Source organism: Mesoplodon mirus (genome assembly GCF_964341445.2).
Source record: "Mesoplodon mirus genome assembly, chromosome: 19".
Taxonomy (NCBI): Eukaryota; Metazoa; Chordata; class Mammalia; order Artiodactyla; family Ziphiidae; genus Mesoplodon; species Mesoplodon mirus.
This window is the reverse complement of record NC_138995.1, coordinates 53091598-53106985: the sequence shown is the minus strand read 5'-3', so window position 1 is coordinate 53106985 and position 15388 is coordinate 53091598. Positions and strand designations below refer to the sequence as shown.

General features: G+C 47.1%; 2 protein-coding genes across 2 annotated transcripts in view; both read right to left on the bottom strand.

Annotated features, from left to right (window-relative positions):
* Positions 1 to 15388, bottom strand: part of SPTBN4 (spectrin beta, non-erythrocytic 4) — a 70370-nt gene that overhangs the window by 54218 nt on the left and 764 nt on the right. The window contains exons 2-5 of the mRNA XM_082606403.1: positions 4735 to 4886; positions 3451 to 3624; positions 2214 to 2305; positions 885 to 965 (exon numbers count right to left, since the gene is read on the bottom strand). Of these exons, the coding sequence (XP_082462529.1) occupies positions 885 to 965; positions 2214 to 2305; positions 3451 to 3624; positions 4735 to 4886 (499 nt within the window). The remainder of the gene's footprint in view (positions 1 to 884; positions 966 to 2213; positions 2306 to 3450; positions 3625 to 4734; positions 4887 to 15388) is intronic.
* On the bottom strand, positions 6973 to 9827 carry LOC309795488 (ATP synthase membrane subunit K, mitochondrial-like; the record flags this gene model as incomplete). The annotated part of the gene is made up of 3 exons (XM_082607851.1): positions 6973 to 7086; positions 7366 to 7501; positions 9819 to 9827. 3 exons carry the CDS (start codon positions 9825 to 9827, stop codon positions 7034 to 7036), a joined length of 198 nt encoding a protein of 65 aa, XP_082463977.1. The 3' UTR covers positions 6973 to 7033.

Genomic DNA, 15388 nt, shown 5'->3' with positions numbered 1-15388 from the left:
GCCAGTGCTCCTGACTCAAGCCCCAGCTTGGCCATTTCCTGGCTGTCACTCTGGGTGAGCTACTGCATCACTTCGTGCCTCAGTTTCCTCGTTTGTAAAATGGGTAGAATAACAGCATCTGCCTCTTAGGGTCATTGAATATTAATGACTTATTGGAACGCACTTAGACCAATGCCAGTACACCCAGTAAATGGTTCCCTTGTTAGCAGGACCCTGGTTAGAGCTTGCAGGTTTCTGGGTATGTAGGTGGGGCTGGGTCTCCCCATAGGTGCATGAGTGTGTACATACGGGTTCTGGCTTCCCTCACACTAGAGCAAGTCCCTCCCAGTCTCTAGGCCTCAGTTTCCCCAAACTGTCACATGGTCAATCATGATGTGGGTGTAATTTGTCTGGGTACCCTTCCTCAGCCAGCTCAGCCCCGGGCCCTGAAGTATGAATAGATGGGTTCACAGGGAGGCAGATGGGGGGCCTGGGAGCTCACCATGAGGAAGGACTTTCTGATGGGAGGAGATGCTATGCACACTCCAGAGTGGACCATGCATGGGGAGTGAGCTGCCCACCCTGTGGGCATCCAAGCAGCAGGCAGAGGTAGAAGCCATATATGTGCATGAGTATATTCCTGTGTGCACACATCTGTGCAAGGGCACACGTGTTTCCATGTGTGTACAGGGTATGTGGCCCGGACAGGGGACTGTGTGTGCATCTGTTTAAGTGTGTGTGTTAGAGCATGTGTGTGAACGGAAATGTGTATGTGTGCAGAGAGGTGAAGGGGGTGGGTCCTGTGTCTGTGTGTGTCATCTATATACATCCGTGTACAGGTGTGTACCTGAGGGATGGGGGTGGGGGTAGGGTTCAGGGCAGGGCTGCCCCAGGCCAGGTGGTACCTGTGACGGTGGATGAGGGCATTGAAGGCCAAGCCGTCCCGCCAGCTGGTGGTAAAATTCTGGATGTTTACCTCAGGGTAACTGGCAGCATGGAAGGGAGAGACAGAGGAAGAGATGGAGAGAGTCAGGAGAAAAGAGGCAGGAAGGGAGAGAGAGACAAACAGAGATGGATTGATGGATGGTTGGATAGATAGATAGATAGACAGATAGATAGATAGATAGGAGATAGATAGATGATAAAAGATAGATGATAGATAGGTGGGTAGATAGAAGGGTAGATAGATATAGATGATATATAAGTAGATAAGGAAGAAAGAAAGGAAGAAAGAAAGAAAGAGAGAGAGAAAGAGAAAGAAAGGAAGGAAGGAGGGAAGGAAGGAAGGAAGGGGAAAGAAAGAAAGACAGAAAGAAGGAAGGAAGGAAGGAAAGAAACAAAGAGCCAGGAAGATGGAAAGAGAAAGAGAGAGGGAGGGAGAGGGAAGGGGACAGGAGAGGAGCAAGAAAGAGAGAGAGGCAGAGGGAATAAGCAAGAGAAGGAAAGAAGGAGAAAAGAGGAACGGACAGAGAGAGAGACAGAGAGAGAGAGCAAGATACGCACAGAGATGGGGAAAGAAAGGAGTGGGGAGAGAGATACAGGAGGGGAGAGAGGAGGGGGGGAGAGATCGGAACAAGGAAAAGCAGACATAGAGGTAAAAACAGACACACGGAAGAACAGATAGCATTGCAAGACAGACAGAGAGCCCCAGGAGGACAAGAGTCAGAGAAAGCCCAGTCTGCATCCATACCTGCCCCTCCCGCCTTCCTCCCAGGGCTGCTCTCCAGAGGGCACTTCAGTTTCAGGTCAGGCCCCTCCCAGCAGGGGGACCAGGGACATGCCTGGTGGTGTCTGCGAGCCCCTCTTCCCAACCCCACTGAAGGTACCAGGACCCTGAGCTGCCTGAGTCCTGGTGTGTGCCCCCCTAGGCTGAGGGGTGGCTGCTTTCAGGGGTGGGGGAGCGGGGGAAACCTTGGGAATAGGGTCAGGGGTCCATCCAGGTGCACATGAGGCCTTTTGAGGTGCAGGACGAGATGGGGGGAGAGAAGGGAGCAGGATGAGGACAGCCCACCACCTTCTGACATTGTTCCCTGAGGAGTCCGAGTTCTAAATTTGAACCTGGTCTTCCGGATTGTTATACAGGTTTATTCATCAAGGTCAGAAGAGTCTGCTACCAGTTCGTTAATTTCAGATGTAACTTTTGATGCTGAGGATTTGGGCTGCCCCTTGCGCTCCTGTCCCAGAGGGAAGCCCAGAGGTTAGGGCCTGGCCCTCCTGGGGGTGGGGGAGCTTACCCAGCTGTCTTCATCTGACACCACAAGAGCAGCGCGTCCTTGGCCGAGCGAGTCTCTCTGTTGTCCTCAGTCTCAATTTTGATGACTTGAATCTGTGAGGATACAAAACATGACTGTTGGGGTGTGGAAGGCTTGAGCCTGAGAGTGGCAGAGGAGACGGGAGAGGCAGCTTCAGGCTGAGGGTAGGAGCACCCCTTCTTTCCCCGTCCCCTTCCCTTATGGCATGTCCACTCCTCCCTCCTCCCAGAGTCTTTCCTACCTGGCCCCCTCTTCACCTCCCTATGGCCACACAGTGGTCCAGCTCCAGTCTCTTCCTTGGGCTCCCAGCTCCCAATTTTGGCCATGACCCCTAACCCAGAGGGATCCTTCTAAATCTGATTATGCCCCTCCTCTTGATAAAACTCTCTAATTTCTCCCCATCTCAAACAGAGTAAGATCAAATTGCTCATCACAGATCACCAAGGCCCTGCCGACCCTTCTGAGCTCAACTCCTCCTTGTCTCCCCCCGCCTCCCAGTCTCTAGCCATACTGGTCTTTCTGTACCTGCAACATGCCAAGCTCATTCCCACCCCAGGGCCTTTGTATCTGCTGTGCCCCCTGCCTGGAATGCTTTCTCCTTTCATCTTCATTCAGCCATCAGCTTCTCAGAGATCCCTTCTCTGGTCCCCAAGGCTAAAATCTCAACACAATCATCTGGATATTTTAGATCGCTTTTACTGCTTTATCATAATCTATTCTTTTCTCATAGCTCTTTTTACTTCTCTGCCTAGAATTGATCCTTTTCCCATACATGTCTTGTTTGCACATTGACGTGCTTACTTATTATCTGTCTAAACCCCCAGCCCATGTCTTTCTCCATAAAACAGAAAAGTTGTCTATTTTGTTTCTGAACTGGAGCAAGATTGCCTGGATTCCAGTTCCAACTCTACTACCTAGCTGTGTGATCTTGAGCATATTACTTCATGTCTCTCGGCTTCAGTTACCTCACTGGTAAAATGGAATAATGAATAGTACCTAATTTATAGGGTTGCTGTGCATATTAAATGCCAAGTGCTTAGAAGAGAGTAAAAACTATGTAAACGAGGATCATAATGATGGTGGTGATAATGATTTTTTAAAACAGGGTTCCTGGAACATATTAGGAATATTTTTGGAATGATTGATTGAGTGGGTGAGGGACACCGTCCTAAGGCCCCACCCCGGGGGGTGGACTGGGCTGGGGTCACTTGGAGATCACCTGGAAGCGCAGGATGATGGTCCAGACCAGCCCGAGGGTGAGTCGGTGGTTCCCGTCCACGATGTCATGTGAGCCCACGTTCTCCAGGTGCACACGCTGCTCCTTCAGGAACTGCAGTGCCTTGTCTACATTTTCCAGTGAGTGGATCCTCATGCGACCACGCGTGGGCCTTGGCTAGGGCGGCAGGGGCATTAGGAAATCCGGCACCTGGCCAAGAGCACTGTGCCCTCGACCCCACCCCTACCAAAGAAGGCCACCCCCATAACTACGCTCCCCAACCCCATGTCCAAGTCCAGGCCACGCCCCTTCAGTCTTATCAAAGACCCAGGACCTAATCCTTCTAAAGAAGGCCTGACCCGTTCATAGCCAGAACCTTTCAAGTCACCTCCTTTCAGGACTTTTTCAAGTTCCAGGCCTCGCCCCTTCAACTTAAGCTCCAACTCCAAACTGATAGCCACGCCTTTTATCATGAAGCTCCGCCCTCTGCCTGTAGCCATACTCCCGCCCCTTCCATTGGATCTCTGCCCCAGGCCACCAATGTTTTGCCACTAGTTCCACCACTCACTTCCTCCTTTTCAGGTCCCTGTCTTGAGCCACGCCCATTCCTATCAGGCCCCGCCCCACTCCAGGGCTCTCCTCTGCTTTTATAGCTCTATTCCTTCCAAGGGTGTTTGTTCCTATTCTATAGCCATGGCCCTCATGACCTCCTGAGCTTCAGGCTCTGGTCCTTTAATCAATCTCTAGCTCCATCAGAACACCACCCTTTGCGATGAAGTCCCATCCAAGCCCAGAAATACAACTGCAACCCATACAACAAGCCACACCCATACAAGAGTTCCGTCTCGTCCCCCAGACTCCCGTGACCTAGGCCTCACCCTTCCGATGACAACCACACCCTCAACCGTAGACCCCCTACAACAAGAGTTCTGCCCCTGTTTTATAGCCATGCCTCCTACTACCGCAACCCCAGGCCAGTCCCTTCTAATAAAGCTCCTCCCTTTTCCAATAGCCCCACCCCTTCCAGCGGAGCCCCACTCAAGCCCAGAGTCCCGCCCCGAAGGGCAGCCCTCTCTGACGGAAACCCGTCTCTGTTCCAAGCCACACCCCCAGGCTCCTCACAACCAGGCTCCATCCGTGGGCCATAGCCCCGCCCACCCAAATGAGTTGCCTTTTACCCACCCAGCCTTTCTTAGGTTGCTCCATCCACCCATTAGCCAGGCCTGCAGTAGTCCAGCCCGAGACGCTAGGGCCGCCCCCTTTACCCAGCCCTTCTGGCCCCCTCACCAGCTGCTCCCCGGACAGCACTTCCAGGAGCCGCGTGAGCACGAAGCCATCCCTGAGGTCCGCATAGAGGTCCCCGATGTGGCAGCCAACGCGAGCGAGGTGCGAGTTCACCCACTTGGTGAAGGTTTTCTTCTGCACGGCCTCCCGCTCATCTGCAGGACAGGCCCTGATGAGCCCTCGTCTCCTCCAGGAACTCCCCCTTCCAGCTTCACCCCAGCCCTCCACCGCCAGCCAAATCCTGCTCAGGCCCAGCTCCCTGCAACTATCAGGTCTCTGGGCAGGCGGCTCCTCCTACCTGGGACGCCCTCCCCCTCTCCCCCACCCATGCCCACCTGGAGACCGCTTCTCTGTCCTTTAAAGTTTTCCTGCGATGTCACTTCCACAGGAAAGCTGCCCTGTTTCTTACCCTAGTCAGCGCTGTTCATTCGTTCAGGAAATACCTGAGCACCCACTATGAGCCCCACACTGTTCTAGGCTCTGAATACGAGGCAGAGCTCAGTTTAGTGGGGACACATAATACGCTAGGGAGCCACAGCGGGTTAAGGAGGGAGAAGGACAGGATGAGAGTTGTCTCAGGAATATCTCTGGCTTCTGTGGGAAGGGTGCATCAGAGAGAGCAAGAATAGCAGCCCAGAGCCCAGGGAGGAAGAGACTGGGGAAAGGACCCAGGAGAGAGAGGAAGAGGCTGGACCAGGGCAGAAGCTGAGGGGATGGGAGAAGGAGGCATACTGGAGAGTTATTTAGAGATGAAAAAGTAAGAGTCAGCCACTGACAGGCTGTGGGGAATGAAGAGGAAGGAATATGCTAGACTGAATGTCCCTTGAGAGCAGGAACCACATTTCCCCCTCTGTAGTAGCTGGACTGCCAGGTTTCCCACATCCCTGGGGCAAGAAGTAGGCACGGGATTACTTGAGCGAGGTGGGGGAGGGGAAATGTGTACAACTTCCGCCTTGCTTGCTTGCAAAGAAATTGTTTGGGACCTCTCTTCCCTCTTCCCATTTTTGTTGTTTTTTTGGCGGCGTGGCATTTGGGATCTTAGTTCCCCAACCAGGGATGGAACCCATGCCCCTGCGGTGGAAGCGCAGAGTCCTAACCACTGGACCGCCAGGCAGGGAATTCTCGCCCCATTTTCTTTTTTTTAAGTAACAGTTTTAGGGACTTCCCTGGTGGTGCAGTGGTTAAGAATCCGCCTGCCAATGCAGGGGACACGGGTTCGCTCCCTGGTCCGGGAAGATCCCACATGCCGTGGAGCTACTAAGCCCGTGTGCCACAACTACTGAGCCCGCGTGCCTAGAGCCCGTGCTCTGCAACAAGAGAAGCCACCGCAATGAGAAGCCTGTGCACCACAACGAAGAGTAGCCCCCGCTCGCTGTAACTAAAAAAAGCCCACGTGCAGCAACGAAGATCCAAAGCAGCCAAAAATAAATTAATTAATTAAAAAGAAATAACAGTTTTAGTATGAGCTACATTCCCATACTATAAAATTCACCCTTTTAAGGTGTAAATTCAGTGGGTTTTAGTATATTCACAGAGTTGTGCAACCATCACTTCTATCTAGTAACATTTTTATCACCCCAAAAAGAAACCCTGTACCCATTAGAAGTCACTCCCCATTCTCCCGTCTCCTAACCCTAGGCAACCATTCATCTATTTTCTGTCTCTAAGGATTTACCTATTCTGGATACTTCACATAAATGGAATCATGCAGGCCTTTTGTGTCTGGCTTCTTTCACGCAGCATAATGTTTTCAAGGTCCGTCCACGTTGTGGCATGTATCAGTACTTTATTCCTTTTACAGTCAAGTAATATTCCATTATATGGATATACTACATTTTACTTATCTATCCATCAGCTGATGGACATTTGGGTTGTTTCCACTTTTTGGTGATTATGAACAATACTGCTACAAACAATAAGGTACAAGTTTTTGTGTAGACACGTGTTTTCAGTTATCTTGAGTATCAACCTGGGAGTGGAATGGCTGGGTCATCTGGTAACTCTATGTTTAACCTTTTGAGGAAATGCCAGACTGTTTCCCAAAGCAGCTGAACCATTTTACATTCCCACCAGCAATGTACAAAGGTTCCAATTTCCCCACATCCTCGCCACCACTTGTTATTTTCCTTTTTTATTTTATTTTTTAAAATTACGGTCAACCCAGTGGGTGTGAAGTAGTTTCTCAATGTGATTTTTCCCCCAGGTTCATAATTTATTGTACAAATTGAGTATCACATGATGAGTTGACATTAGTTTCTCCAGGCATGAGAACTTATGAGATGAGGTACAGTTTAGAATCCATTTATGTGGCTTTCACAGCTGGAGTTTTTTTGGACCTTAACTTGAAGTATAAGACTATCCAAGCACTTGAGGATATGGGGAGGGGGAAGGGTAAGCTGTGACAAAGTGAAAGAGCGGCATGGACATATATACACTACCAAACGTAAGGTAGATAGCTAGTGGGAAGCAGCCGCATAGCACAGGGAGATCAGCTCGGTGCTTTGTGACCGCCTGGAGGGGTGGGATAGGGAGGGTGGGAGGGAGACACAAAAGGGAGGGGATATGGAAACATATGTATATGTATAACTGATTAAATTTGTTATAAAGCAAAAAAAAAAAAAAAAAAAAAAAAGACTATCCAAGCAATGCCTTTATACGTGACCAGTACACAGTTCATTCTCCCTGTGAGAGTATAAGAGTTGAAATATTTTTTGATACCAGTGAAATGGAATTGGGTATCAGTTTCTGGACCTGCCACGATTTCAGCCTTCTAAAAGGCACAAACTGCCAGCTTGTCTCAAGGTGGTTTCGATTTGCACTTCCCTAATGATGAATGATTTTGAGCATCTTTCACATGCTTATTGGCCGTTTGTATTGCTTCTTTGGTGAAATGATCTATGCAAATCATTTGCCCACTTTTATTTTATTTATGTATTTTTGGCTGTGTTGGGACTTCGTTGCTGCGTACGGGCTTCCTCTAGTTGCGGCAAGTGGGGGCTACTCTTTGTTGGGGTGTGGGGGGCTTCTCATTGCAGTGGCTCCTCTTGTTGCAGAGCGCAGGCTCTAGGCACACGGGCTTCACTAGTTGTGGCACGTGGGCTTGGTAGTTGTGGCTCGCGGGCTCTAGAGCACAGGCTCAGTAGTTGTGGCACACAGGCTTAGTCGCTCCACGCCATGTGGGATCGTCCCGGACCAGGGCTCGAACCCATGCCCCCTGCATTGGCAGGCAGATTCTTAACCACTGCGCCACCAGGGAAGCCCTGGTCCACAGAGCACGGGATGGAAGAAGGAACTGGGAACCCACACTAACTGCTTGGAGCAGAGCCTCCTTGCCAATGAGGCTGCTCATGTAGGGACTATCCAGGGGAGAGAAATAAGCTTCTATCTCCTTTAAGCCACTGTATTTTTGGCTCTCTTGTTACAGCAGAGATCTTAGCCTGTACAGACACTGTTTGCATTTTATCACTAAATAATTTAGCAGTCGCACTTTTAAGTTTCCCATGAGTACAGAAATCATGATTTATATTGCCAGTTTATTTCCATTTTTAGCCACTTGAAATCTCCCAATAACTTTTATTTCCTAACATTAACCATTTGTAACATTATCACCTATTGCATTTGACTCTGGCAGTAGAAAATACACATTGCTAGAAAACACACACTGACTGACCTGTATTTTTTTGTGCTTCAAGTTGGATCTTGAATGTTTGCCTCTAATTTGAAAGTGAATATGCAGAAACAAACAGTAAATCCAAATGGCAACCTTGTTTGCCTAAGTGTGGGTTTTGTGCTGTTTGGATAGGATGGGGGACCTGTGTGAACACATGGATCACACACGAGGAAGTGATGACAGAAAAGATGCTGAACTGGGTATTTGGTGATTCTGCCTTCCAAAGGCGATGCCCATAGCAGATTGTGGTCCATGCTGAGGCCCAAGTAGAACTTGAGTGCATCCCCAGCGTGGTGCAGAATGAGGGCAACTGGATTCAGTCCTGCTTTTACTGATGACCAGCTATGTGACTTCAAAAGCACATCCCTCCTCTTTGGGCCTCCATTTTCCCATTTCCAAAATGAGGGTTTAGGACTAGATCAGGATTTCTTCAGTGGGTTCTGGGGGACCCTGGGTGTTTGGGAACTCATGCTTGGAAGACAAGGACCCAGGAGAATATTTTTAATTTTGTAACTTCACTTCAATGATCCTCAGAGAAAATTAATAGAAACACATCCTGGACTATCTGGATGGTGACTTTATAGAGGACTATGCTGTGAGACTTGGGGGTTTGTGATTACAATCTCGTTAGCATGAAGCTGGGGTCCAGAACTGAAATGCCCACCAGGGCCAGGCAGGCTCCACATGAGAGAACGAGGCCCTCCTAAAAGGGGGCAGCGGCCACATGGCCCTGGCGTCTGGAGTCTCACAGGAGTGAAGACCTAGCATTGCCATATCACATGATGGCCCATGAGGTGCCAAAAATCTGGAGATAAAAATCTCCCTGTTTTTAAATGTTGGCAACTGATTTACGTTTTTATAAAACACAGTGGGGCTGAAAACCAAATGTGTCCCAGAGTGCCACTTCTGACCTAAGTTGACATTGAATGTTTACTGTGTTGGTGAGTGTGTGTGGCTACCTCACTGGATGTCTTCCATCTGCCCCTCAGGTGCCTTCTCCCCTCTTCTGCACCTACTCTGAGCCCAGGGAGCCTGGCTGGCGTGAACTATATGAATGGGCTCCCTGGCCCTTAAAGGCCTCAGACTTTTGGCTGGGTTTCGCTAGCAGGAGATGAGAGGAGAGAGAAAGGGCTGAGGGACTTGTTCCCTCCCTGCCTAACCAGCTTCCCCAGGACCTGGTGCCTCTCCCTACATCCCCCACTCCTCCTGGGGATGCCTCTCTCCCCTCTCACTACTCCCTGCCCTGCCCCAGTCCCTGGGGGTGGGGAGGAATCTCCACACCTCTCTAAATAGTCCCTTCATTCAACTCTCCTTAATTTTACCCCTTTGAGGGGACCATCTGCTTCCTCCTGGCGCTCTAGCTGGCACACATACCTTTGGGTTGTCAAGACTCCAAGGCAAATGATAAACGTCCTACCTCTGCCATTGTGCTCATATTATTTTGCCATTTATATATTCTTCCCCACTGTGGTAGTCACCAATCACAAGTGAAATGCATTTCCTTAGAATAACACTTTAATTTTTCACATCTTTAATACATTGAGGTTTTCATAGAGTAGGAACTAACTACTCCCTTATCTACTACTGGTTACAGAGAAAGGATAGAGAGAGACAATATGTAAATGATATGTTGGCTATTAGTCTGCAAAAAATTAGGAAGCCAGAGACACTAAGTATTGGTGGAAATGTGAGGACATCATAACCCTCATTCCTGCTGGTGGGGCAGCCATTCGGAAGGCAATCTGAGTCAAATTAAATTAGTGCATAGCCGCCATGGGCCAGCAATTCTTTCCCTATGTACATGGCCTGTAAACTTTTCCACGCTGGTTTATAAAGAGCATGTATGACGATGTTCAGTGTAGTGCTATTAGCGGGGACGGGGCAGGGACAGGTTGGGGGTTGGGGAGAGCCTGGTTGTCCATTACTGGGAAAGTGGAACATGGCGAGTGCACACCATCAACTCTATGCAGCAGTTAGAAGCCAGAGTAGAGGCGCACAGAGCCACATGGATGAGTCTTGAGGCTACAAGGCATAGCACTGAATGAGAACATAATGCAAAAAATGCAATCGAGACTATGATAAAACATGCATTGATTAGCAATACCTGCATGTACAAACCCACATGTATAGGGCTCCCAGATTTATGACAAAGTGAAATTGCAGTTCAGTAGGGAAAGTCTTTTCAATAAATGGAGCTGAGTCAACTGGACATCCATGTGGGGGAAAAGAGAGCCTTGACCCACACTGTACACAATAATAAATATACTAAATACCATTTGGCTTATAAATCTAAATGTAAAATGAATACAATAAGGCTTTCAGAAGAAAACATCAAAGAATATCTCCATGACCTTGGAGTAGGCAAAGATTTCTTACACAAGACACAGAATTTTAGCCGTACAGGAAATAATGATTAAGTAATTATCAAATTAGACTACCTTTAAATTAAGAAATACTGTTCATCAAAAGGCACCGTTAAGAGAATGAAGAGGCAAGCCACACAGTGGGAGAAAATATTCACAACACATATATCAGACAAAGGACTTGTACCCAGAATATATAAGAACACCCGCAAAACAATTAGAAAAAGGCAGGAATATTAATAGGAAAATGGGCAAAAGACTTGAATGGGCACTTCACAGGAGGCTATCCAAATAGTAAATATATGAAGAGGAGCTCCACTTCATTCGTTGTTTTTAGTCATCAGGAAAATACAAATTAAAACCACAGTAGAATGCACACCCATTAGAATGGCTAAAATTACAAGACTGACCACACCAAGGGTTGGATGTACAGCAACTGAATCATTCATACACTGCTGGTGGGAATGTGAAATGATACAAACTGGAAGTTTCTACTAAAGTTAGATATACACATACCTTATGACCCAACAATTTCACTCCTGGGTGGGTATAAGCCCCAAAAATGAGTGCTATGTCTCTCAAAACATGTATATTTAGAGCAGCAATAATCTGTAATAGTCTGTGATACTACAAATCACTAGTTTGTAATAGTCTAGTTTGTGACATCCCCAAATTAGAAGCAAACCAAATGCTCATCAACAGGTGAATGGATAAACCATGGCATTTTCACACTGTGGAATACTATACAGCAATGAAAAGGAACAACCTACACATACAGGTAGACATGGGTGAATCTCATGAGGAGCGTGTTGAGTGAATGAACCCAAATACAGAAGGGTACCCACTGCATGATTCCATTTATATAAAGTTCAAATGCTAGCAAAATGAATGTACACTGGCTAGGACAGTGTTTACTCTCGGGATGATACAAAGGCAGCCTGAGAGGGACTTCTCTAGGGCTGTCAGATTCTGTTTCCTGATCTGGTTAAAAGGGGGTGCTCATTGTGGAAATTCTGGACACACAATATATCTGCCTTTCTGTGTCATGTAATACCTTTTAGAGTTAAAAAAAACATGGATACATGCACACTAATTAGCAACGCACGTGTTGCGAAGAAAAAGATTTGTGTTAAAACAATCAGAATGATTGCCTATAGGACAGAAGGCATTGGTGTGAGATATGGGACTAAAAGAGAATAAAGGAGTAGATCAAGAGGAAAGGGGCTTCCAACATTGTGAAGCAACTATAGTCCAATTAAAAAAAAAAAGAGGAAAGGGGCCCCCACACAAACTGTGGAGCATGGGACTTCCCTGGTGGTCCAGCGATTAAGACTCCGTGCTCCCAATGCAGGGGGCTGGGTTCAATTCCTGGTCAGGAACTAGATCCCGCATGACGCAACTAAAAAGACCCTGCATGTTACAACTAAGATGCAGTGCAGCCAAATACATAAATAAATATTTAAAAGGAAAAAAACAAAAAAACTGTGGAGCATGATTATGGGAACTCTCTGTAGTGGATGGGACCAGACAACTTTTAAAAATATCTTCATGCAGGGACTTCCTGGCGGTCCAGTGGTTAAGACTCCATGATTCCACTGCAGGGGGCATGGGTTCGATCCCTAGTTGGGGAACTAAGATCCCGCATGCCGCACAGTGCGGCCAAAAAAAAAAAAAAAAAAAACCATGCAAAAACATATTACGGAGGACTCTGCTCAAGGGTTTGGCCTTAGTGTGAATAGAGGAAAACCATGAGAGAAGTGGGCAAAGGGATGCAAAAGAAAATGCACCCTAGCTGTCTACGTCATGTTAGTATCTTGACCAGCAGGATAGCAGCATCTCGAAGTCACTGTTAAGCTGAAGTTACTGGTTTTGTGGTTTGGGTCTGGAATCCAGTATAATGTGTTTTAGTTGTAGAGAAGCATAGGCATAAGAGATATAAACAGAGCTGTGTGTTTTTGTGCATTTAAGAAAACCATATTTCAATGATAACACTTATATGTGGAATCTAAAATACAACACAAATGAATTTATCTATGAAACAGAAACAGACTCACAGATATAGAGAACAGACTTGTGGTTGCCAAGGGGGAGGGGGATGGGGGAGGGAAGGACTGGGAGTTTGGAATTAGCAGATGCAAACTATTTTATCTAGAACGGGTAAACAACAAAGTCCTACTGCATAGCACAGGGAACTACAATATATTCAATATCCCATAACAAACCATAACGGAACAGAAAACCATAGTTCTAATAATTAAGTAGACACAGGGAGTGTATGAGAATTTTTTTTTTTTCTTAGCTGGGTCCCTACATTTCTCTGGACTCTGTGCTGTCTGAGGTGTCCAGGGCTGGTGCTCTCTGAATCAGTGGTTCTAACAGTTGAGGAGTCCTTGATCCTCACGTCACCACATCCCACCTCTGCTTAAAATCTCACCATAGCTCCAGGTGCCCTCACCCTCTTTGGAATGGCCTTCAAGGCCCCTCAAGATCTGGCGGCCACTGGCTCCTTGCCTGCCATCATTTACTCACCACTTCGCTCCAGCCACTCTCAACTTCTAGAGGTCTTGCCTATTCTGTTCCCTCTCTCTGGAATATTCTTCCACTCTCCTCCCCAGGGTTCACTCTTGTTTGTCCATTAGGGCTCAGCTCAGCCATCTCTTCCTCCAGAAAGCACTCTGATTCTCTAGACTGGATCAGGCCCCTCATCTGGTCTCCTACAGCCCTGAACTTCCACATCTGGCCTCTGCCTGCGCCTCCCCCATCTCGGCCCTGATCCCTGTGAGTCATCATTTGGGGCTGGATCTAACTTTCCCACTGGACTGGGAGCCCTGGAGGAGCAGGACCAGGGCTGCCTCAGTCACTACTATGTCTCTCATATTGTCCAGGACAGGCCAGGCGCAGAGCGGTCACTGATTAAATATTTTGTGGATGAAATAATAAATTCTAGAATTCTAAGTAGATACATTCCCAAGTTTTTTAATCTATGAGTCTAAAAATACAATTTTGGGACTTCCCTGGTGGTCCACTGGTTAAGACTCCACACTTCCAACACGGGGTGGGCTCAGGTTTGATTGTTGGTTGGGGAACTAAGATCCCACATGCCGTGCATCACGGCCAAGAAAAGAATAAAAAATTAAAAAATTTTTAAAATACAATTTTGGGCTTCCCTGGTGGCGCACTGGTTAAGAATCTGCCTGACAATGCAGGGAACACGGGTTTGAGCCCTGGTCCGGGAAGATCCCATATGCCGCAGAGCAACTAAGCCCCTGCACCACAACTACTGAGGCTGCTCTCTAGAGCCCACACACCACAACTACTGAGCCCTCGTGCTGCAACTACTGAAGCCCACGTGCCTAGAGCCCCTGCTCTGCAACAAGAGAAGACGCCACAATGAGAAGCTCGCGCACCGCAACGAAGAGTAGCCCCTGCTCGCCGCAACTAGAGAAAGCCCGTGCGCAGCAACAAAGACCCAGTGCAGCCAAAAATAAATAAATAAATAAATTTATAGGAAAAAAAAATGTTAAGTTTCCACGAGTATATGTTTATATTCTTCTAGGTGTCTAAACCAGAGGAAGCTAGCAATCCATGAGTTGAATCTGGTTCAGACTTTATGCACTTACAATTGTTTTTCGTTTTTTTTTTTTTTTTTTGATTGGGAAATTGCAGATAAACAACAGAGCTAGCAGCTCTGGGCCTGCCTTTCCACATGGTTAGAGCAGGTGACTAGGGCGACCACAGTCCCCAGGCCACACACTCGTGTATGTCACCTGCTTTCCCAGAGGTCCTTGAGTTTAACAACCTGCTTGACATCTTATACGTTTCCAAGAATCTTAATATTGAAGATCCCATGATTGTCAAATGCTGAGTTACTAAAATTCTGAGATTCTAAGGGAACTCATTCTGACTTTTGGATTTTAAGATTTCATGACTCTTGACAATATATATTTTATGTGTATAACACTCCATGTTTCTGAGATATTAACATTCCAAGGGTCATTGTGCTAAGGGTCTAATGTTTTAAAGGCTTATGATTATGGAGTTACATGTCTCTGAAGGGTCTTTGTTCATAAAACTTTACTATTGATGATTAAACACTTCTGAGATTCTAAAGCCCCGTGAATACAAAGTCCTAAAGTTCAAGGGCCTACAGTTCCAAAGGTCTAAGATCGTAAGACTCTATAACTATACAGTTCTCCAGTCTTTGCTTATATTGTCCTAAAACATCCAAGTATGGTGACCAACCATTCCAGTTGTCCCAGGACTGAGGGTTTCAGTGCGAAAAACATGAATGTGTGGTTATTCTTTCTTAAAGTGCTCAGGATCCACGTTTCTAATCTGAAATCCTATAGGTTTAGGATTATAAAGCCCTAAGGATCTCTGTGCATTAGAGTTTAAGTTTCTGATGTTCTAAGACCCTAGGAGCCAACGATTAAAATGTCTTAAGATCTGTGATTATAAAGTTCTGTTTACACGAGTCTCCACTTCTAAAGGTCTTGGGTTCAAAGAATCTCTGGGTATGACATTCCAAGGTCCTAAGATGCGAGGTTTCAGCACTTCGGGATTCTAAGGAAGTATGCTTAGAAAGTCCCCCGTTTCTGGGATTGTATTAATACATTTCTACGTT